At 39.7% G+C, this 24,674-nt stretch overlaps 1 protein-coding gene and 1 long non-coding RNA gene across 7 annotated transcripts in view; one reads left to right on the top strand and one right to left on the bottom strand.

The window, feature by feature from the left end:
• The window catches only part of EBF1 (EBF transcription factor 1), a 456,997-nt gene extending 433,285 nt beyond the window's left edge, over positions 1-23,712 (bottom strand). For 4 of the 6 annotated variants that reach the window (XM_020992366.2, XM_020992365.2, XM_020992364.2 and 1 more), the window contains exons 1-5: positions 23,579-23,712; positions 21,187-21,343; positions 20,376-20,439; positions 19,425-19,480; positions 8,988-9,061 (exon numbers count right to left, since the gene is read on the bottom strand). In XM_020992366.2, the coding sequence (XP_020848025.1) occupies positions 8,988-9,061; positions 19,425-19,480; positions 20,376-20,439; positions 21,187-21,343; positions 23,579-23,712 (485 nt within the window). Of the gene's footprint in view, positions 1-8,987; positions 9,062-19,424; positions 19,481-20,375; positions 20,440-21,186; positions 21,344-21,600; positions 21,703-21,980; positions 22,101-23,578 lie in introns of those variants that run through there. The other 2 variants (XM_020992367.2, XM_020992368.2) reach the window with 2 other exon arrangements.
• A 163-nt stretch (positions 23,713-23,875) lies between these two features.
• On the top strand, positions 23,876-24,428 carry LOC144455983 (uncharacterized). The gene is made up of 2 exons (XR_013484883.1): positions 23,876-23,966; positions 24,082-24,428. It is a non-coding gene; the product is annotated as an uncharacterized LOC144455983 (long non-coding RNA).
• The last annotated feature ends 246 nt before the right edge of the window (positions 24,429-24,674 follow it).

Raw genomic sequence — 24,674 nt, forward strand, 5'->3', positions numbered from 1 at the left:
GTCATTTAATCCTCAAAATAACCTTCTGCCACAGGGATCATTATCATCCCCATAAAGACTACTGAGGCATGGTCCCAGTTATGGAATATACAGTGTGTAGTTTGTGTTGACTGCTATATCACCTGCGTGAAATGGAGTTCAAATATACCTTAAAGAGAGGGGTTAAACAAAACAAGGGATGTATAAGACAAAAACCTCTGCCACAACCCTGATGTGTGAGTCCCCTGCTATAGGAGAAGTAATGCTGACTTGTGCCTACCTACACTTATCAATTCAAGAAGCTGGTGATAGAGTCTAACTTCTAGAAACACGTCTTCTACCCTGGCTCCAGCTTCCTGGTGTTTTGGGTGCCCTCTCTCCTCTACATTTTGCAAAGGCAACATAATTAACAAAAAAAATCTAGAAGGCTCATTTTCTTCTTCCCCAGAGGGCCAAAATTGCTAGGGAACCACCCAATATTTTTTGTCTCCAACAAAGGTTGGATGACCATTTTTTTGGTTATGTTACAGAACGGATTCTCATTCAGTTATGAGAGTGGACGGTCTCAGTGATTCTCTTGGGTTCTGCAATTATTCTTTTCTCTGCTTCAACAGCGAGTGAGACATTAAATGGCTCAAAGTTTACCCTCCCTAGTGACCTCCAGATTGCTTAGACTTAGCAAACTCTGAATGCAAGTCTCTACTCATCCATTCGACAGATATTTAGTGATTTCCATTCATGCAGACAGCGCTGTATTAGGGACTTTATCCATTCCATAGTATGGTAGTTCATTCCCTCCAAACCTGATTACAGCAGCTGAAGTCTCAATGAAAATGAGAAACGTACCTTTGCTTGCTGTAGGAAGAAGGGCATAAGAAATGTATTTGGGACATTTTGATATGAAATGGAAAGTATAAAAAGACTAAGGAGAGGAGGGAAAAGGAATACAGAATGGAAGAAAACAGGTGGGGGGAAGTAGGAAAGAATCACAGAAGACTAGAGAGAGTAGAGAAAAGAACTATGATAAAGGAAATAAAACACAAGAGAGGCCAAGGAGAAAGAAGGAAAGACCGAAAACCAAACCAGAACGTAAAGGGATTAGATCAGTTAACAGTCATGATTTAAAAAAAAAAAACTTCATAATTAAGTATGAAGAATATTTTTTAAAGTCATTTGCCACATCCCATCTCATCAAGGTTGGAGTAAGGTCCTTTTTCAATATTAACATTTGCTAGTAAATATAGGAGCATTTTGCTGTATGCCTAAGTCTATGGGCATCACTAGACTTTTTTCCTAAACCCAAAACCCACTTTGTTTGCCCTTTGTATGCATTTATTCCAGAAGCCTGAAACTTTACTACCAGTCATTTGTTTATCATTTGGAAAAAACATACTCAACATATTGAGAGGCCTTTTCCCAGGATCTCACTATGGCCACGAAGTCCCAGGGAATTGGAACAGACTGCCAGGGAGCAAAATCCATTGAAAACCCACTGAGAAATAGCAATTATGGCACAGATAAAAGAGTTAGAAAACCTGGGTTTAAATCCCAGCTCTGCTGCTTCCTAAGCCACATGATAATGGGCAAATCACTTAGCCTCCCTGAAATTCAGTATCCTTACATGTGAAGTTGTGGCCACCCTAAGGCAACAGAGAAACATGGCGGGTGTGAACAGTGTATGGCATATCATGGAAGAAGACTTGCTCCTCTATGGTGCCATAAAAGATATGGAAAGAGACGTCCAACTAGAAAAGGAGGTGGGCTGGTCACGTAGCGAGAGGGCAGACCAGTCAGATCATGAAAACAGGATAATGGATGGACAGCCTCTACTCTCCTTTGATGTCCACATAGTATCAAGAAACCCAGAAGAAGGCGTTTCTGTACACCAAGTGGACCTGAAGTGGAGGATTTAGGGATCATGGACAAGAATGAGAGGAGATGAAAAGGTGTAGATGGGTTGTGAGCTATGCTGTTGGAGGGGCAGTCCACAAAAGGAGATCCCAGATCCATCAATATGATAAAAATGGGAATAGAAGTATATATAACACTTATTCCACAGGATTGGTGCACCAGTCAAATAATATATGTAAAATAATGCTGTGTGGATGTAGAGAGATAACATGGTATAAAGAAAAGGAAGCCAGCCTCAGGAAGACCAAGGGTTCAAATCCTGTCTCTGACACACTAGCCATTTGGTCCTAGACCAGTCACCTAACCCCCTGAGTACCCCCAAGCAACTCTTTAAGACTATGAGTTGGGGCAGCTAGGTGGCACAGTGGATACAGCTCTGGCGTTGGAGTCAGGAGGACCTGAGTTCAAATCCGGCCTCAAACACTTCATACTTACTAGCTGTGTGACCCTGGGCAAGTCACTTAACCCCAACTGCCTCACCAAAAAGCAAAAATTAAACACAAATAAAGACTATAAGTTGTAGGGTAGGTGCTTATCTGCATAGGTAGAGGAAGTTTTCTGACTGGAATCTCCCTAGAACATACACGTGTGTGTGTGTGTATGTGTGTGTGCGTGTGTGTGTGTGTGTGTGTGTGTGTGTGTGTGTGTGTAGTATTGATGGTAGGAGTCAGAGCTGAAGTACAAGGAAGACTGGCAAACCAAGACACTATTAGTTCCTGAAATCCTTGAAGAAGAAATTTAAGTTGTACTATACATAATGGAGAAAAACACATGCAGATCTAAACAACAAAGGCAATTAACTCTTTTTTAAAGTGTATTGTTAAATAATAATAAATAATGCATGCAGTTAATAATAGTAAATAGTTATATAGCACTTTGTAAAGTGCTTTACAAAGATTGTCATTTTATCCTCTCAACATTGGAAGGTAGGTGCCCTTATCATCCCCATTTTACAGATGAGGAAACTGAGACAGACAGCAGTTAAGCTACTTGTCCAGGGCCACACAACTAAGGCCAGATTTGAACTCAAGAATTCCTGACTCCAGGTCTAGCACTCTGTCACCCACTGCGCCACCTAGGTTGTCCAAATGCAGTCATTTTCCATTCTTTAAGGTAGTGCTCAATACTAGTGTTCCAGAAATTAGGATGCTAAGCAGTGCCTTTTCGTGCAAGTTTGGTTGATCTCTAACCAGAACTGTCCCAGGATGGAAAATTAATTCCCACCTTAAGGAAAGGAGGGCTAAAAGAGATCAACTCCAATAGTCCCAGCTGTGTGAACCCAGAGCCTGACTCCCATACAGGCATTGCTGACCAAGCCCTGTGTCTGCCAAGGGATCTTGCCCACAGAAGGAAAAGAAAATGAATTTCTACCTTGTAGCCTTGCCCATGAAGCTCATCTCTAGTGAGCTGATAAGGATCTCCTTAAATGAGGCAAGAAAAATGTAATATTTCCCCATCATGGGGTCTGCATTCATTCCAGAAGTCTGAAACTTTGCTACCAGTCATTTGCTCGAGTAGGATATGATTCTAGGTGGTTTCCTGAGACAAAACATTTGGTTTAGTTCCTCGAAGGCACAGACTTAATTCTCACAAATTCCAATCCCTGTTCTTTCTCAGGAACTGAGAAACCCTGTCACCTATGTAGTAGCTATTTTCCCAGAATCTTCAAACAGGCTGTCTTTCCTTCTTTCCATGTATTCAAATCTTAGCCATTCCACCAGGCCCAGCTCAAACCCTCTACTTTTGTGAAGCCTTCTCTGATAACTCCATCCCACGTTAATTTTTCCCTTCTCTGGATTTGTGTATACTGCATCTCATATCTTGTGCTGAAAAATGGAGTGCTTTCTAAAAGGCAGTCTTGTTCCTGAAGAGTTTCATCAGAGGTCACCTGGTCTCCCCCAAAAGAGTATAAGCTCCTTGTGGGCAGAGGATACCCTGCATACTTCAGTATAAGGGAGAAAATATACTGAAAAACAGGAGACCTAGGTTCTCTCACTAGCTTGCTGCTCCTCAGGTAAAACACTTCAATTCTTTAGGTCTCAATCTTCTCATCTGTAAAATGCAGGGGTTGTACCAGCCAGCCTATAAGGTCCCTTTCAGCTCTGACATTTTGTTCCTTTGAATCCTTCAAAGCACTGTACATAGTACAATGCACACAGCAGGGATCTAACAAATACCTGTTGGTTCATTGAGTCCGTAGGTTAGACTATGCATTTATTCTTTGCCAAAACTCGGAGAAAAGGGTATAAAATGAGATTAAACTCTTCTTTAGAGAATTTAATGTTCTGATTTGGTAGATATTCTAATTAAAAGAATGTTAGCATTTCTCTATTGTATACATGGATCTATGAGTTTTCAATTGATAGATTTTCATTCAATCTTATTCCAATTTTTTTCCCCAAAAAAATCAACTTTATTCAATTTAAAGAATAAGACCCACATTAAAACCGAACTGAGTACAATCGAGTCTCCTTTTGACGATTCAAAAGCTACTCCAGGTCATCATTCCACATATTAATTACTGTTTGTCTTACAATTCTCCACTACTCTTATCGTGAAATATTGTATGTTATATGTATTAGTCTTTAAGGCACAAGATGTGGCATAAAGGGCACATGTAGCAAGAAAAGACAGGCCAGTCTTACATCGAGGGACAGGGATGACATACGGAGGATCTAATGTTGGATTGGTGGTAATCATCCAATATTAAAGAAAATAAAGGAAGATCTCAATGCATTGGGTAGATTCTCCATGGAGACTGACATAAATTCACTAATGAGAATTACATGAATGAGAAAGTTCGGGGAAGTTGCAAGCTTTGCCAGTCAAGGAGATACTTACATTAAAGAAAGCGCAGATCTCTCAAACTACCAAACTAAGTTATCTGTGTTTATGGCTTCATCACCTACTAGAATATAAACTCTATGAGGTCAGGGACCATAGTTTCTCTAAACTTTCAAGCTCACTTAGCACCTAGTACACTGCTCTGTTACCTACATAAGATACTTGGTAAATATTTGTAGAATACATTAGAATAAAGTAATTTTAGAGCTGCAAGAGATCTTTTGTTGCTCTCGTTCAGTCATATCCAACCTGTGGACCACAACATGCCAATGCTGTCCATCAGATATTCTTGGCAAAGAAACTGGAATGGTTTGCAATTTTCTTCTCTAGTAGATTAAGGCAAACAGAGATTAAGTGACTTGCCCAAGGTCACACAGCTAGTAAATGTCTGAGGCCAGATTTGAACTCAGGTTTTCCTGACTCCAAACCTACAGCTCTATCCACAGAGCCATCTACCTGCCTCTCCAAGAGATCTTAGAGTTCATCTAATCTAATACTCTCATTTGAAAAAAAAAAAAACAAGAAAACTGAGGCCCAGACAAATTAAGTGACTTTCTGGAAGAGGGAAATTGAAAAGCCAGCTTTTGAACCCAGGTCCTCTGAGTCCAAATCTAGTGTTCTCTCCATTTGTAACATACTTGGGGGGTGGAACTAGTTATCTTAGCTTTCTAGTTGTTTAGAGTGCAGATAAATGGAAAACCTATGTAAATAATAGTTCCATCATAAAAAATTTTATGATGCTTATCAGGTGATCCTGAGCAATTCACTTAAACTCTTTTTGTGCCTCAGTTTCCTTATGTGATCCCATGATCCTTCTACAGCACCAGAAGACCTACAAAGTGCATTTCCTCCCAAAAACCTGTGAGACAGATCATGCCAGTATCATCATCTGTGTTTTATAAAGGAAATGCTGCAGGCAGACTGATGCAGTAACTTGCTGGAACTGATCAACTAATAAGTGACGGTGTCAGGATTTGAACCCTCATCTTCTAATTCCAAGTGCAGTGCTTCACACCTCAGTTGCATGACTCCCAGTGGGTGCTCTGAACACCTAATTTAAGTTCATAGTTCTAGTTACATGATGTATTTTTATTTCTATTTAAATATGAAAGAGGGAAATATGCATCCAACTTACTGACCTTTGTTTTAAGAAAACTCTTAACAAGACACGGTCATTTCAACCTTTACCATGAGTTATTAATAAAACCCAATGTCTACCCAAAAAGATAAAAAAAAACCCTATTAAAACAGGGAAAGATTCCCCCACCATCCAGGCAAAAGGATTATTTCTCCAAGGATGACAATAATTATAATCTAAGGATGTTAAGTCCTGCAACCAGCCAGTGAAATGGCTTTTTCCCCCCCATCAGCAGAGCACAATGGATTCCTTAAACTTAAACAGTCACCTGAGAGGCAACTGGCTGTCTTGTCTGCAACAAAGCAAAATCATTCAGGGGCCCTCCTGTAAATTGGAATTCTCTGTGTTCCCTATGCCATGGTTTCAACATACTATAAATATACTGCTTTTGTGCCATAAATGCAAAGTTTTATTGTGCAGTTAGCCTTGATAGAAGGCACTGCAGAAAGTTGTTTAGAAATTAAATATCTAAAACAAGCTATTTTGAAATCCAGAGCCCTCAGTATTTCATGTCTGAAATGAAGAAATTTCATCTTAGGGAGAGCAAGCTGTCTTTCACACCATATGGCTAATGGTAGTGCATAGCAATTAGCTGGGCTGATTAATGGTGAACAGACTCTAATTTTATGCTTATAATTGAGGCTGCATTTGCACCCCTGGTGCAAATTCAGCACATCCCAACTTCCACTTACAACAGGCAAGAAATCAAGAGAAATAGAATGGTGTGGAGAGTGAGAATTTTTTTTTCCTTGAGCCCCCTAAAGAGCATCAGATTTGCAATTTAAAAGAGTGTTAGCAAGACAATAGATGACAGATTTGTATAATAGGGTCATGGCGGCCTGGTAAACAAACAGTACCCCTTACAAATCTATAGGCAGCTAGGAAAACTGTAATCTGTAACATTAGCAATATGACATTTTGAATACGGCTTTTCTCTATCAGCCTTGCAGCAAACATCATAATTTGCCTTCAGTGAGTTGAGATTTTTTATTTTTGCTATTTTATGTTTTTGAAAAACAGAAAGAGCACCCTTAGTAAAGCAAGCCAGCCAGCATAATAAAGTACTTTGGACCAATGAATTTTAGAAACAAGAAAAATATAAACTGCATTAATAGAGGGTAGGCCTACATGTGAAAGGCCTAATACATCTTTAAGTATTTCAAGAATGGAATTATTCTATCTAGGTCCAAATATATGCAGATAGAAGATGCAAATCTGTGAAATACAGACATTAGCAGGCCTATCTAGTTAAGATCCATTCTGCTGTTTATTACCTACTTGGCTGGAATCACAGGCAAAGGAACATGGAAACTCCATACTAATGACGTGCTACTTGAGGGTAGTTTGTATTTTTTCAACACAGTAAGTGGCCTAAAATTTATGAAGAGGTTAATATTTTCAAAAGGTCCTACATCACAAAATGCATTTAGCTGGTTTAATTCTGAAACAGCAATTCAATTTTCTTTTATGAAATATATCTTTATATTTTGAGTCTCTAATCTTTTCCAAATAGAATACTGGAGGAAGACATGGTTATCCAGAACCACATTTTAGTTCCTTCATAAGCTGTTGCTTGAAAGTTTAAAAAAAAAATGCCTACTTTTGTATTAATTAACAGATTCACAAGTCAAGGAAGTGAGAACCTGCTAGATGCCTATGCATTAAAAATAATAATAATAGGCTGATACGTTAAAAGTTTGTTGTTGTAGGCTGGGGGATGGAGAGAAAGGTGTTGCTGGCGGGGGAGAGAAGGGAAAGACTGGTAAGAGTACAAAAATGTTGAGTAAATATTTGTGATTTACCTAGCTATGGGAGAAAACACAACTATTTCCATTTTAATTCCAGGAAAACAAAAGAAAGAAAGAAAGAAAGAAAGAAAGAAAGAAAGAAAGAAAGAAAGAAAGAAAGAAAGAAAGAAAGAAAGAAAGAAAGAAAGAAAGAAAGAAAGAAAGAAAGAAAGAAAGAAACAAGAAAGAAAGAAAGAAAGAAAGAAAAAGAAAGAAAGAAAGAAAGAAAGAGAAAGAAAGAGAGAGAGAGAGAGAGAGAGAGAGAGAGAGAGAGAGAGAGAGAGAAAAGAAAAGAAAAACTAGTTTCCTTGGTGTTGAGTTTGAAAAGTGGTTTTTCTACCAGTCCAAGAGCAGTGGACATTATCCATCAGAATCATGGCAGACTACTGGAAGCACTGGATTGGTCAGAACTGGTGATGGGGCCAGTTAGTGTGGGCCTCAAGGAAGAGCTTGTATTGTTGACAGGGTAATCAATCACTTATCTTTCACAGATGCATTCAGGCACCTTTGTACTGTATCCAATTATTTAAAATGTGTTGTAAATAATATGCCTGGGGCGTTACTTTTATAAAAATAAAAAATATAAGACAGGGAAAAGTGGCTGCTCCCCCAGTTTTTCTATAGAAACCCATGAATGAATGTGCCGCTCACACTTGTTTTCATAGGATACCTTCAGTCTTGTTATAGGCAAAAGTGAAGATTCTAGCTGGGAGGTGACATGGATTTTTATATATTTCTGAGGCTAATCCTTCCCATCCCACCAAATACTACTTCAGAGAATTACTATCTACATTATCATGATTATATACTGTGTAGCTAAGATTTGCAGTCCTGATACAAGAAAAATCAACATTCAGTTCAGGGGGGAATTATGTCTATGCAAAGAGTGGTCATAATTTTAAGTGGGAGAATTAAAAAGGGGAGCTATAATTTTCAAGTCTAACCAAAATGAAAGGGACTGCTGACATCAATAGAACCCTTACTCATTTTACTAGAAATGTTGTTGAGTGCATATATTAACACTAAAAGGATTATATTGTATTTTATTCAATTGGAAGAAAGGAAGGGAGGAGGCTGTTCTGTGCCCATTAATACTATGATATCAAAATGAAAATGTATGTTTTTCAGGATGAAATCTAATAAATAATTGAAAACGACTGTGATGCCTGATACTTTACTCCCAAGTGTTCATGTCTAACTGTTCTTTTTAGATCATCTTATGGAAGCAAGATAAATGAATGCCCTAAACTAGACCTCTGTTCAACCCAGATTTGAGATGCAAATTCATTTTCTCTTTGCTAATTAAAGGAAAACAAGATAATTCTTACCTGCACATGATTTCATGTGTGAGTAATACTCTGCACATTTCTGGGTTCTTGTCTTGGCCTTCATATACGATGGCCTGTAGACATAAGCATAGTTTTAGTTAAAAGAGAATCCAATTGGAAAAAAAATTATCACAATACAGTCCTTTAATAGTTAACTATTATCGTCAGCCACGAAGCTTTACCCAGCAGAATACTTCGCTTTACTGGTTAATTGCTTCAAGACATATTGTTGAAGATCAAGCCAATGTCAATATACTTATTATGAATATATTTATATCAGTAAGTAGAATGCACCTCGGACACATGTTGGCTACATGACATTGGCCAAGTCACTTAACCTCTCCATGCTCTAGGCAACTCTCTGAGATTATAACTTGCAGAGAAAACACTGACCTGCATTATTAGAGGGATTTCCTTGACTGGGATTTCCTTATGCCAATGAAATCACAAGCTCAATCCCTATCTCTATGCCCTTCAAAATAAAAATAAACCAGTAATGGGGGAGAGAGGGGGTTAGGGGAGGAATGGATGAGAACCAGAATGTCTGACAACTTTTTAATTATATTCACTGGAAAAAAATTTTAAAGCAGCTGGTATACTTGTAAGTTTTTTTAAAAATGCTTTCATGAGAGAGCCTCACTACTCTACCACTTTCAGCCCTGAAATTAAATGTTCTAGGGAAGTGAACTAGGAAGAAGGAGGGGTGATACAAATTAGTCCATTTAACTACTCTGTCATCATCAATGTGAATCATTGTTTTGGGGAAAATCTTTCTTCACTCTAACGAGCTTGAGAACCTGCTTCAATTCTTAGACTCTCACCCACCCAAACAGAAATACGCACTGACATATGTTTGAAATGGGGGACAGCCATCAGACTGCCCACACTTAACTAAAAATTCTTCTCATCTAAATCTCAGAACCAAGAATCCCAAACCACACTCTAAGCCAAAAGTGTTTTCCTTGTATAAAAGCACTTGGGGCCTGGATGTTTTGCTTAAGTTCATAAGGAATGTAACTTGTGACTTTAGCCTACTAGCCTCTCTTTTAACCTCTACACCACATTTCCCCACTACATGCTAATATCTGTGCCAAAGAAAAAGGTATAGCTATTGGTATTCATGACATTTTGTATTAGGACGTATTTCAGCTAAACTCATACTGTATCACTGCATAATCCTAATATAACACAACTTCAAATTGTTAATAAAATTACATTTTCACACATTTACATAACCCTTAACTTCATGGTAAAAAAAACTACTTAAATTAACCCAATAGCATCCTCACTCAGTACATTCAGATATCTCATTTGCTTATTTTCACTTGTTATTAAGATGAAAGTGATTTGATTTGAAGCTAAATGCTATAGCACATTTTTCATTCCAGTGAAAGTTAAACCCAAAGCCTGTGAAGGTATGGGCATAAATAGTGGCAAGTTGTGGTCAAACCATCCTCATCAGAGTAGAAAAATGAAATGGTTACTGTAACAGGGTACTTTATGATACATAAGCAAATTGCAAAATGAAAATGTCAATAAATGAAAAACAAGTTAAAGTATCTGGCTGTGTCACATAAGTTAATGTTTTTCTAACATTGGCCGATAATCTTATATTCTAAAACATCTTCTTTTTACTGCCTAATTAGATGCTTAAATAGATTAAACGCACTAAGTAAAATATAAGTGTTCAGAAAATGAAAAAGTATTTTGCCTGCTTTACTTATTATAGCCACTTCTGCAAAACTTAAAAAGGTTAGGTAATATATACTTAGATCCAATTCAGGGTAACAAGAAAATAGAGATATACGTAAAAATATATTCTGACATTTTTTGTCAATCCCAGTGGCCGTAATACATGCTCTCCTCAATGCCCTTGATGACTTCCCTTTCAACTTAGTCTTTTCTTTCTTCCAAATGTATATGCATCTATATATATAAAATGTTCATATTTTTAAAAAAACTTGAAGTTGTGTTGTAACAGAATTCTGTAATGACATGATATTAATTTGGATAAAAATACTTCCAAATGCAAAATAACATGAGTATCAATAGTTGTACCCTTTTTTTTTTACATATGTGATGAAGAAGTACATTATGTAGGGGTTAAAAGGTTTATAAGTTCAAACACAAGTGGTAGGGAGTTTTCTCCCACTTTAATATGACTATTGTGCTTAAATAAAGACCCACTTCAAACCACATTGGCCACATCAACCTGTCTAACTTTATTGATCCTTTTGCCCCTAAATAGTACCAATCCTTCCTCCCAGCACCGCCACCAACCCACCCAATCCCCCCACCGCCCCATCCCACCTCCCCACCCCCTACCACTGGTGATGTAGTTAGTTGGACCTATCATGATATCCAATTAAGACAATATTATACTGTAAATATATTCCTGACTCGATATGATAATATGTGACCTGTGATCTCCCAGAAAATGTATTTTTGTCTTTGGCAACTGAATACCACTTGCTCTAGATTTAAGTAAATACTCCTTTTTCACAGAATGTTAAACCAGCTTTGCTTTCAGCAGACATAGTCAAAAAGGAGGCACTTTCAACATCAATTGTTGAAATTGTGGATTGGATGAGTTATGAAAATGTTGGAAACCAAGGGGTGGAGTGGAGAGAGTATGCAGCTGTTTGCCTGTCTCTTCTCCCTTTCCCTGGGCTGGCATTTGGGTGGGTTTGGGGGTTTTGTTTTGTTTTTGTTTTTCTCACACAAGGCAAAAAAAAGTACTGTGTCTATGACTTCTGAGAGCAAGATAGAAGGGGAGGCATTGCCACTTCACTCTGTGGGCAGGATTGGAATCTTTTAAATATACTAGAACCTAGATTAACACTGTTCATGATAGCATGGGATTCAGGGTTATCGAGGTCCAACTTGAACCCTATTCAAAGAGGTTTCATTATTGAAGGATCAAACAGACTGTGTTATAAGGTAGTTTCACTTATACGCCTCAACCCGGAGGACATTATTATAATACAACTCCAATGTCTAAGTGTTGGAAATGTCTAGTTTGATATGTGCATCTGACTCAGTGGGTCATCTCTGAACCTAGGCTAAACCTTGACTATATATCAGATTTGGGTTTTTTTTTTTAATTTTTCAGTTCTTTAAATTTTCTAATACTAGCCCACATAGTAACAGCCACAAATCAAATTCCTATTTTCAATATTTATCACAAATTAGCCCCACACTTCAGGAAGTGTCCAGGTAACATCTGGTAAGAAAGTTGAAGGACTTTGGACAAAAACATAGGGAGAACTTTTTGGAATTTTTTTCCTGATAAAAATGCACACTGTGAGGTCAGGAGCAAGATTTGAGAGGTGATTGGATCAGCTGGAAGATCAGAAAGGCATATAAACAGCATTCAGCTACCTTAAGTGAAGCCATTTTATAGACAGCTGGGGTGGGACCCAGACAGAGAGAGACAAAGAAGAAGGCTTATATTCATCTTACATAGTAAATCATGTTCCTGTTCAGAGTGAGAATGGCGTTGCTCAGTAAAAGCAACAGAGACAACAATGTTTTAAATAAATCAATTTGTTAATCAATGGTGAAGGGTAGAGGGGCTGCTGTTAAATTGGAAGAGGAAGAAAAGCATCTAAAATATTTTCTTTAAATAAATCAATTGATTTTGGAATCAGGTTGAGACTTGCAACATAAGAGAAAGTGCAAAATCAAGAAGAAAATTATCTAAGTCCAGTTACTTGACAGTATACGTAGCAAAACAACAATGGGGTTGATTATAAAATGAAATTTATTCATTAAGCTCTCTTTAGCCTTGATAACTTGGTAAGATCAGTAAAAAACATTTTTAACCAACCACCAAATTGTCTGAATCACTACAGCAGATTCAAATTTGAGGGGCAGAAAAGTGAGAACGAAGACCACCCTTTCTTTCTGATGTTTTTCCCACCAAAAATTAAAAATAAAAGCAGAAGGGCCATTTGGAGAAAAAAAAAAACTTCAGCTACCAACTTTCAAATTAAGCTTTTATCCAGATCAATTTCTGTAAGTTTTTTTTTGGGGGGTGGGGGGTGGAACAGAACTACTGAAGTTTCAGAACCTTACAGCTTCTCCTGTGCTGATATTTTATAGGTGGAGAATAAAATACCGCAGGTTTCAAATGGTCAATTATAAATTAAACTGGGGCATCTTTGAAAAGACAGAAATGGAAACAACGCAAAAACTCTGTTTTGAAGGACTTTTTTTTTTAAGAGGGTGCCTTCTTGGTCTTCTCAAATAGTTACCGAGTTTTAGAAGTTAATTGAAAGTTACTGTGTCTGTAAAGACAACCACATAGAGGAGCTAAAAATAAACGTGCAAATAGACACCAGGATCACACTTCAATAGAATGCCAAAGGAAATACAGAGTTAAATACTTTGGTTTTCTTTGTTTACATTGCTCATAGTTTTAACTCTTCGTATTCCACACATAATGGCCAATGCCTTTGACGTTGATTCTACTAACTCTGGTTTTAGACCACATTAAAATATTTGACTTAAAAGAGTCAGTTTTGGTGTGAAATTAAGCAGTGGCAATTAGATCATTATTGGTAAATAACAGCTCCCTAATAGCAACAATGTTTCTAATTTCCCACTTAAATCAAAATGTAATATTGAATGTTTTAGTCTCTTTTCAACACGCATAGAAACACACATACAAATAAAGTCCAAACATAAGTTGGGTCCTCATTTGCCACCTTAAAAAATTACAAATTCACAAACACAAAGTAACTCCTTCAACCAGAAATGGAGATCGCAGAAGCCTATGAGCACAGATTGTCAATGAATGAATGACCCTTTGGTAGCAAATTACCAAAAACTGAAACTAATCATAAAATATTATGAACACCTACAATGTTACCACACTATGCTATTAAACAACATATTCAACCTCAAAATCTCCTCTGCTCATCACTAAATAAAGATGCAGTTATAATGCAGGCCTAGAAAATCGAGAGAGAAGGAAACAGGGGCTCTGGCTACAGCTTGATCTGCACCAAGGAAGAGACCAGCACATCAAATATTTTTTTTTCTAAACAATAATTTCAAATGGTACTTCCAACATTCATTCTAGAAAGAAAATTCTAAAAGTTTTCCCCCATTCATTCATTCAACGGATGATAGACAAATTGCAAAGATGAAATTTCAGCTTAGCATCTAAGCAGGCCTGTTTTCAGAACTAAATTGACAAAGTGGTAAAGGAATGAAATCATATTCAGTGCACTGCTTAGTCACATCACAGCACTGAGTTTAAAAGGCACATATGCCTAAAGTAGTTGACTTTAGGATGTATCATTTATATTTCAAAAAATTAAGTATCCTATAAGTACCAGAAGAAAAGAATATCTTCATCTAACAAGTCACCAAACTTCTTTCTTGAGAAGAAACAACAGGATTTTATCCATATCATAAGTATATTTAAATCTATGTGAACGTATCCACATGGTTCCATGCATCTAATATCACAATAAGTTAGCGATATGCCATCGAGAATCAAATTCCAAATAGCCTCTTATTCAACAACTATAAACAAAAATTCACCATTATCCAAACTCCGTTTATGGCTTTCTGTTATAGGTAAAGCTATCAATGTATCCATACAAACTCAATAAATGTATTATTTCTAATATGTTCATTTTTAATGCTGTTCAAACATTCACATGGAAACAGCTCTAGCGTAAATATCCCTGAACAAATGGCTGTATATTATACAGGAGGGAGCAGTTGGACTGCCAGACTGGGAATGCACTAGGCCATCTGGCTCCGGCAGTCTCTCCAAAATCATCAGCTTTGTTTTCACCCCCAGACTCCAAACAACACATTTTCCACTGTGATGAGTTTACATTTTCCCAAACACAGGTCCTGATCATGCATAAAAATTCCAAACTTCTTCATTCCTCTATGTGCAAGAAAATTAAAATCACCTGCGTTTTTGACATATCACCAAGGGAAGAGAAAGCTGCGAAAATCTGGCTCCCTGTATACTTGCCCTGTCATTTTTTACATTTGAAATCAACCTCTCTGTCTACTGAATTCCTATAGAACTTATTGATATAACAAAAATGTGCTTATCAACCAACGAAAAACTAAGTGCAGAAAGGGCTGTTAATCAAATCTATGTGAATGTGGTAGGTTATAATGAAGCAATCAACAGAAAAAAAAAGTACTTGCATCAATAGTTTAAAGTACTGGGGGAGTCAAAACAAATATATAAAAGATGGTTTAACTGGAAGGAGAAATCTGACAGGGTTTCTGATTAGTATAACTAGGAACTTCCACTGTAACTGGACTTTTTTAGAACTTAACCTCATCACCTGTCTTGATATCCATACGCACACAGAAAAGGGAACGTTAATAGATGAAATTCTTAAGATGCACCCCTTGTGTTTTTGCTAGATTTTTGTTCACTATCTCCTAATAGCAAATTGTCACTGCTTTAAAAAAAAAAAACCAAGAGGGAGGAGGAAGTGGGGATGGCAAATAGCTTTTTCAAAGCTAAGTGACTTACTGAAGCTCTCCTAGTCACATTTCAGAATGCAGCATGAAAGCATGAAGCACATTTAACCCTCAGACCTCCCCTACAAGGTTCATTTGCACTTCTGCAGTAGATGATGGCTGCTTCTGTGAGCAACAGCTACAAACTTTTGGATCCTGCAGGGTTATGCATGCTCTCTAATGGAACACGGAAAACTGCAATGACACAAAAAACAACCTATTTTTAGTCCTGCTAAACTCGATTTGAATAACTCTCCCTGAAGTGACCCTCTCCAGTATCTTGTATTTGGGAAAGGGCAGGGGTTTTTGAAAATTATTTCATGACTAGGAGAGGAAAGGGTGAGGGTCTCATTATACATGTTGGCCTATAATAATCCTTCTAATTCTCTCTCTCTCTCTCTCTCTCTCTCTCTCTCTCTCTCTCTCTCTCTCTCTCTCTCTCTCTCTCTCTCTCTCTCTCTCTCTCTTGTCCAATATTAAAGTCTCTGCCCCCAAGTAGCTTAATGAGACACTGTGAAAGGTGTGAATTATGGTGTCATTTCAGTACTTCTTGGTTGTTCTCATCCCTCTACGGAAGCTGACTGTAGCTCAGAACCATTCTATGTGAATGTGAAGACAGCCTGATTAGCAACGGATTTAATTTCCTAAAAATGTCCCTTTGAGTTCATCTTAACTTTGTGAATCAAGGATGTGACTTCACACATGTGAAAAATGCAACTGTGAAATGCACAAGTGTAAAGAGGAACAAGGCAATTATTAGAGTACACGAGAATGGTCAGGATGTCATCCTGATCATTGATACTTTGTGGTGTTACCAGAACTCCTCCTATCATTATAATTACATTATCATGAATGCAAATATGTGCTTCGAGCATCAAAAACTGATCTACTTAAAAGAGCTTAACTTAAATGTAATCATTTAATTAGCCAGCTTATTTCAAGTCTGCTATTAAAATATGGAATATCTGACTGGAGGGCCATTGTATATTTAACTTGAATTAAAATTTAACAAATATCAAGCCAGACTTGGTGTTTAATTACAACTGTATAGTTTGAAGGTAAATGAAAATTTACTGTATTACTCATTAAAGCTAAAATATAAATTATATTGTCACATTTGTGAAAGGTTATACTTCATCATTATACTGTACTTTCTAGAGACTGTTACATGAACTGTTACTTGTAAACTGCTTCCAAGATAGCTGCTCTTATAATATATGTAATCAACCATCCACCAGATACTATGCAGGTATTACCTTGCAGGAAGAAAATTTCAGAGAGTATACTGTTGTTTGTGTATCTGATATGAAAGCAAACAGGTGCCTTACTACAAATCGCCTTTTTCTTGATATCAACCTAAATTCAGAAAGTTAAAATAAGCACTGACAATTAATTTTATAGTGCTCTGTTACTTCCCCAAAAAATCTTATTTAAGTTTAATTTGTAGTTCTAATCTCATGTGAATATTTCTCTCTACCACAAGTACTTCATCATATGTATGCTATGAGTTTTTAAGAGAAACTATAACTTTCTCCCAATAGACTAACAGTTGCGGAGGAAAGATCAAGAGGTCAAACAGTACTTTGGTCAAGACTTTTCTTAGGTACCATAACCTCATTAAGAAAATGAATTTGGGTTCATTGTCCTACAGAAATTAAAAATTTTATTGTTAACTAGTTTCAAAGTTAACTGTTGCTATAGTTTTTGTAAAAAAAATCATGCAGATAAATTTTTGATGACTTTTTTTTTTACTTTTAGCTTATCATACACTATAATGGCAGGGTGGGGGAGGAATGGAATGCTATTTGTTGTTTTGGTTATTTCTAAGTCAAAGAAATTATTTGAACATATACAAATTTGTTCTCCAGAAGGAACAAAAAAAAAAAAGCAAGACCTTCAGGGCCACACTAAATATTGTTTGTGGACTCATAGCTTTGTAAGTAGGCCTTATACTCACTAGTTTTTTAAGTCAGTAATTAATTAAATTCTAATGAATATGGTTAGCTTATGTATGATGTCTCATGTTTCCCTTCTTTTGTCCCTGCACTTAGAATGTCAGAAAAAGATATTCAGGAGTATCAAAGACGGTTTTCAAAAACAGAACTTCACAAGAGATTATTTTTGTTGTCAGAAAGGCAGGCTTTGGGGTTTTGAGGGTTTTTTGTTTTTGTTTTGTTTTGTTTTTGCTCTTTAGGTGTATGGTTTTGTCTTTTTTTTTTGGAAAACAAAACAATTTCAAAAGAAAGAGGCTTATCCCATCTGATGAAAGAACTTGAATTAATTAAAGGACATAGGGCCAAGTTTAAATGTATATGAGTTGGATTTACTATGCTAAATCAAGTAACAGCTGAATGTTCAATAGATCTATTTATTTTAGAGAAGTTAAACAAATTTTAATAAGCATTCATAAGAGCTTCAAATTCAAAACATAATTTACTGTGTAGATAAGAATGTTATACTCATGTTTTCTATCTGGGAAACGATGTCAATGAAATGAGCTGTTTTTAAATTGATCCTTGATGAATAATTGGAATTTATTTCAACATCTTACCGGATTAAAAATAAAACACACATGCAAGGTATATATTCTGTCTAAAAACAAAGATTTTTTTTTCTCCATCAAACATACCTAGAACGATCTGAAACTCTTGGATATAGGATAAGGCAAACCACATTTCCTTTTAAGAAGGCTACCATAAAGAAACCAGAAATACTGTAAATAAATGATAAATATCCCACTGCACCAGTGACTGATGTAAAATGGATAACTTTCCTCTTTGTCCTTTTGTTCCCCCCCGCCATCCAAATAAACAAAGCTTTCCTTTCCTCTCTTTTCTTTTCTGATACCAAGGCCCATTCTCTGGTACCGAACCAGCTGCTTAATTCTGAAACTAAAACTTTTTCTCTAACGAGAAAGCTCCCGTGCCTAATTAAAACACCAGGCCTCCTTTTGTGACTCTGCTCATAATTGTACCTTTTAAGCCATAACTCAGCCTTAATGTAGACTGTTTGACACTCGCGTGTTGGGAAACTTAAAGAAATGCAGCTTAGGCACCTTTAAGACCACAAGCTCGTTCATGCTGCCTGGCTTCCTGCCAATCGGAGAGCTGGAGGATTTTTTTTTTCAGAATATCCCCGTACAACTGAGGCTCCTGGCCTCCCCCATCTCCACTTGCAGAGAAGCGTCTGATGCCTGCCCTCATCTCGGGGTGCCATTCAGTCATTTTTGGCAGAACCGGAAGGAGAGCGAGGATCACACAGCCCTTGGATCCCCCTCCGAAAAGCCCTTACTTTGCTCCCCCAACTATGCCCATGCTGGGTCAGAGAAAGTTCAACTCTAGTTTCCCCCCGCTGCCCTAACTCGGCAACTAATGGCACCTAATTAAAAGGGGCCGAGACGCGCGTTCAGGGGAGGGGCCTTTGGACATCCCAAGAGACTGCGGCCCCCTCATCACCTGCACCTGGCATTTGCCCTTCAAGCCGCTGCAGCCCTCCTCCATCCCACTCCCGCAGGTGGGACACTCCGAGTGGCCGCAGGTGGACCTGCGCAGGGGGAGTTGGGGAGTGGGGGGCTCAGAGGAGGGCAAGAAGTGGAGATAGAATATAGGGCTGGAAAGTTCAAGTCCTTAGGTACCTAGCTTTGTGACCTCCCTGAAGGGAAAGAAAATCCCTGACGAAAAAGAAAGAAGCAGGCTACTCACTCCACCTCGCCCCTCCTTGCTAAGCCTTAATTGCTCCCCAGTGCAAAATTTGACCAGAGATCTCCCAACCATCACCATCATCTCTATCACCACTCCCTCCATCCTCCCCTCCAGCCGCGGCTCCTTACTGTTGAACCCAACACCCCGTCGAGAACCCGCTGGCGGCTTAGCACTGAGGCATGTCCTATACAGAAGAGGCCTGTATCATAAAATTAAGAAGCCAGCTTACCTGTTTAGTCATGGAGTCTATAAGGCGGACGTAGAAATCCTGCTCTGTTCTTATACCTGAAACAAACCCAAAAAGGGGAATGGGGGGAAGGCGGGGCAGGAAGAGACAGAATTAAGTTTGTTTGTAAGTACTCCTTTTTAACTCAAGAAAGGGGATAGGAATTGTCCTGAATGGTTTGAGACCTTCCCTTAACCCTTCATAGAGGATTTGGCATGAAGACCCTCTCTTGCCATCAAATTTGCTCACAACAACACCACCCCCCAAACCCAGGGCTGTTCACCCCCTCACTCTTTTCAACTAATTCCCCCTAGGAAACTCCAAGGCGTCAAAGAACCTGGTACCAAGAAAGGGAGCTGGAAGATAGTCCCCATAGGGGTTAAAACAGGAGCCCCAGGCCCTGAACCGGCAGAGATAGGCTGGAGATCTGAGGAGCTACTGAACTGGGCAGTGAGTGAGGTTTGCCTTGCTCCCCAACGCTGAAAGTCCCTATTGGATTTATGTGGGGAGGGGACACCCTAGGGTGTGGGGAGTGGAAGGGAAGTGTGGCCCAGAAGGAGTGACAAACCAGGGCACCTAAGGACCTCGGTAATCTCGGAGTTGAACTTCTCCAGAGAAAATGCTCCCATTGACCAGGATAGTAGGAGGGAATTGGAAACGGGCAGCAGACTGCAAGCGCTACCTGCCTACTTAAACTCCCCTGGAGCTAGGTATAAGGACCTAGGGTTGATTGGGGCTGGGGGAGAAGGAGCCAGTTTGGGAAACTAGAATAGAAAAGAAAGCTAAAGGGATGAACCTGGTGGGCGTCTGGGACTTTCTTTGGCCAGCTACCCTACTCCTGGCTCCAAGGGGCTCCTGACCTGAATATGAAACCTTGGGAAGGGGCTGGAGGAGAATGACCGGGGGGGGGGGGGTAGGAGGGAGGTTGTTCCTGGAACGTGCTGAGGGCCTCACCGTTGCTGTAGAGGAGCTGGAGTCGGTAATGGATCCCATTATTGGTCTTTTCGCTGTTGGCTTCCTAGATTTCCACAAGACGCACAAACAGGGGGAAAAAATTGGGGTTGGGTGTGAGAGACCACAACTAGAACCATTTGCCTAACTCCAGAACGCTTGCTGTACTTTTCCTCTCTTGGGTCAACCCGGGAGAAGGTGGCGGAGATACCCGAGGGGAACTGAAGGCAGGGAAACAGAGGTACAAACACAAGGGTCTCCACACTTTCGGCCCCCACCACCTTCACATTTTCTTCCACCTTCAAAAGAGGGCAAGTCTTTCCAGGCTCAGGCTGCTATATAGATGAACTGAGCCTCGGGGGCATTAAATCAACCTACTCAGAAGCCAGGAGTGGAAAGGGGCTTCGTAAAATCGTTCCTTTCTTTCCCTTTTCCTTTTTGTCGGGCTAGCTGGGCGTCTTCAGGACTGGTCAGTAGTGGAAGGCAGAGGAAATACTAGGTGACATCGCCTTTTAACAGGACATCGCGTTCCTCAACTTGGGGTAACTGCTGCATAACTTTGCTGAAAGGAACGCTGTACTAAATACTCGGTCTTATTATTTCGGATAGTAACAGTATCACAGGAGGGAAGGGAAACTTTGTGGGCCTTATCCTGTAATGCATTGAGTGATTGAATTTTAACCTCCAAAGGCTCCTGGAATGGGGCTTCTGGAGCCGAAGGAGGCGCTTCCGCCGGCACGGGGATAAGGGATGCGGCAGGAAAAGGATTAACGTAACCAGTCGGGCTGGGTATGCGCCTTTGCTCCCCACTTACTTTTTCCTTCTCCACGAACCCCACAAAGGCGGTTCTCTCGATCTCCACGGGTTGCCCCTGTCTGTCATAGAGGGCCAGGACAAAGTGGAAGAAGTTGGATTTCCTCAGATTGGAGGGCGGCTGCTTCTCAAAGTGAGCCCGGGCCAGCCCCACCCCACTGTGGCCAAAGAGACCGAGAGATTAGAGAGCGAAGCCAAGTCTGACACAACCGCAATCTTCACCCACAGCCCACTAGCCATTTGCCCCCCAACATTCAAACACTGATCTACGCCGAAATGCCCAAGTGGGAGTCCTGCAACCTACCCCACTTTCACCCCCTGAGGAAGAAATACGTACCGACCTCCCTAACACAGTCTCTCTCTTCCAAAACCTAGGTCTGACTGCTAAAAGAGTTTCCCTCCGCCCTGGATTTACCTTGGGGAGTTTGGCATTATTTTTTGGCCACAGGTTTTCTCCCCGGCTCAGAGATCTTTCCTGAACTTGTCAAAGAGGAATGAAAGGTGCATATGTGTGTGTGTGTGTGTGTGTGTGTGTGTATGTTTGTCATGCAAAGTTACTTAAAAAAAACCTCTTCTTCCAACGTAAATTAGGGTAGAAAAAGAAGTAGAAGTGGAGGACTTATGTCAAGGTTCTGAAACGTATCTATCGTGGGTAAGATGGGAAGCTTCAATATAAATCTCTTTCTCCCCTTCTCTTTCGGCCCTACACTCATTCCATCTCCCGCTCTGATGGAAGATGGGAATGGATGAAGAGAAAGTCAGACTTCACCAACACCATGTCTCGGATCAGCCTACCTTTTGACAGATATCCCCGGCAACATCCAGTCCTACCACCCCTCATTTCTCATCCCCTGGAGCCATTCCGGACCACATATTAGATTGTCTCCAAAAATAGGCCCCCAGAAAGTTACAGTGTTTCTGAAGGTGACTGTGGAGCCCCAGTACTGCTGTCCTGCCAAAGTTTATTCCATTGCAATCCACACACCCACATTACTGAAGTAATAAAATCTGATTCCTTCAGGAACACCTAGAAAAGCTTAAGGTTCCTGTGTACTGCACCCCAAAAGACACTGGAGACACGGGAGAGTGCACTCTGGATTCACATCACTAGCTTCACCTCCCTTACCCCACCCCCAAATACATAAACAAATATACTTTCGCTTCCCATTCAATTTACCTTGATTGCTCATACTCTCACTGACCCTCTCCTACCCACCTACCCTAGGTGATGGGAACAGCTTTGTAAGGCAAAGTTCCCAGTATTTAGCAAAACGTTACCTTTAGCCATCTCTTCCTTCCCCTCACCCCCCTCTCCACCCTGGGACTCTGCTTGGGCCTGCCAGGTTCTTCCGTGCTGGGCTGGTGGCCTTAACCAAAAAGAAATGAAAGAAAGAAAGGAAGAAGAAAAAAAAAAAAGCAGGCCACTTCTCACATGAGACCGACATCCCAAAGAAAGGACACGGGAAACTTCGGTTGTGTTTCAGATATGTTTGGGTCCCAGCCTGCAATCATTGCTTCCCATCCCTCTGGTGCTGGAGGTGGGAATAGGAAGAGGGGACTAGACTGATTTGGAAGAGAACACTGGGAGACAATTAGATGTCAAAATTCAGATTGGGAGCTGGTACTGACCAGAATGAAGGAGGAAGGGAGGGAGGGAGGAAGGAAGGAAAGAAGGAAGGAAGAAAGGAGTAAAGGAAGAAAAGAAAGAAAGAAAATAGAAAGAAAGAAAGAAAGAAAGAAAGAAAGAAAGAAAGAAAGAAAGAAAGAAAGAAAGAAAGAAAGAAAGAAAGAAAGAAAGAAAGAAAGGGAAGAAAATTGGAAGTAAGAAAGAGATGGAAAGAGGGGAGGAAATTAAGAGGTGGAAAAAAGAAAGGAAAGAAAAAAGATGGAAAATGAAATGAAAGAGATGTGAAAAAAGGAAAACAAGACCGAGAAGAAAGGAAGGAAGGAAAAAGAAGGAAAGAAAGAGAAAAGAGGAAGAAAGAGAAAAGAAAGCACAGGAAAGAAAGAACAAGAAAGAAGGAGGGAAGGAAAGAAAGAAAAAAGGAAGGAAGGAAGGAAGGAAGGAAGGAAGGAAGGAAGGAAGGAAGGAAGGAAGGAAGGAAGGAAGGAAGGAAGGAAGGAAGGAAGGAAGGAAGGAAGGAAAAAAGAAGGAAGGAAGAGAAAAGAAGAAAGCCGAATGAAAGCTCAGACATCTCACATTGTAGTGAAACGTCTCTTCGGTACCGAAGCAAAATAAAAACAAAAACAGAGGTAGGGGGGAAAAGTGCCCGAATTGGACCCTTCGGAGAAGCTATCATCTTGCCCACCGCATAACAGCGAGAAAAACTACGCCGGAGGGAAAGGGGAGAAGAGAGAAAGCCACGGATGCTGTTGCAAAAGCCTCTACCTACCTCTGAGCGGCTGTGTTTGCATCCAGGACCCCGGCTCCCTGCATCCACGTCCGCACAGCGTTCATTCCACTGCCTAGCGGTTCTTCCTTCATACTGCTTCCACTCCTTTGGATGCTTTCCTGGATCCCAAACATGAAAACAGCCTTTTTTGGGGGAAAATCTCCTCTCCCGTCAGAAAAAAAAAAATTAAGGGGGAGGGGAAGGGAAAAAAAAAAGAAAGAAAATCGCCAGCCAGAGATTTTTTTTTCTGAGAAGATGAACTCACACCGGATCAAAGCGAGTTGAAAGCAAATTTTAAATTTAAAAAAAAAATAACAACAGCAATTTTTTAAAAAAGGAAAAATTCCAACGAAAACGCAAAGACCAAGAAAAAAAAAACACCCGAGATGTACGTTTGATTGTTGGGGGCTTGTTGTTGTTGGACCGGTTGGTTTTGGTTTGGAGTGAATTTTTTGGTTTTTTGATTTGTTTGTTTTTTGTTTTTTGTTTTTTGTTTTTTGTAGTGATCACAAGACGGTGGAGCACTTGAGGGGCTGGAGTTTCCTTTTGTAGAGGTACCCTTCACTTGAAGAAGCAGGAAAAAAAACCCTCTGATGGCAGTTTAAGAAACAATAGGCTGAACTGGAGCTGCTGCAGGCTTGGCTACATCAAGTGTCATTTTCCACAGACAACAGGCAAGTTTTTTTCTCTCTCTCTTTTCTTTTTTTTTTCTCTCCTCTCCCAACCAAAGATCTTTCTCTCCTTTCAAAGCGTGTGGATGAGGAGGACGCCGGTTGCTAGAGACAGCGAGAGACACCAGAGAAAGAGAGAGAAAGAAGGATAGAGAAAGGGGGAGGGAAGAAGAGAGAGAGGGAGAAAGACAGAGAGGGAGAGAGGGAGAGAAAAGAAAGGAGAGAGAAAGAGAGGGGTGGACCCTGGTGGATGGAGATTCTGTTTTTTCCTTGCTAAAATAGAAGTGATTTGCAGTCTTTCCCTATGGAATCCAGTTTGACTCTCCCCAGAGCTAAACACAAGCACACTAACCCCAATGGGGAGGAGGCGTGGTTCCAGCTTCTCAGCACCGCCTCGCTATTTGCATAGCGTCATCCTTCCGCCC

The sequence above is a fragment of the Phascolarctos cinereus genome, unplaced genomic scaffold (genome assembly GCF_003287225.1).
Source record: "Phascolarctos cinereus isolate Bilbo 61053 unplaced genomic scaffold, phaCin_HiC Scaffold_2;HRSCAF=192, whole genome shotgun sequence".
Taxonomy (NCBI): domain Eukaryota; kingdom Metazoa; phylum Chordata; class Mammalia; order Diprotodontia; family Phascolarctidae; genus Phascolarctos; species Phascolarctos cinereus.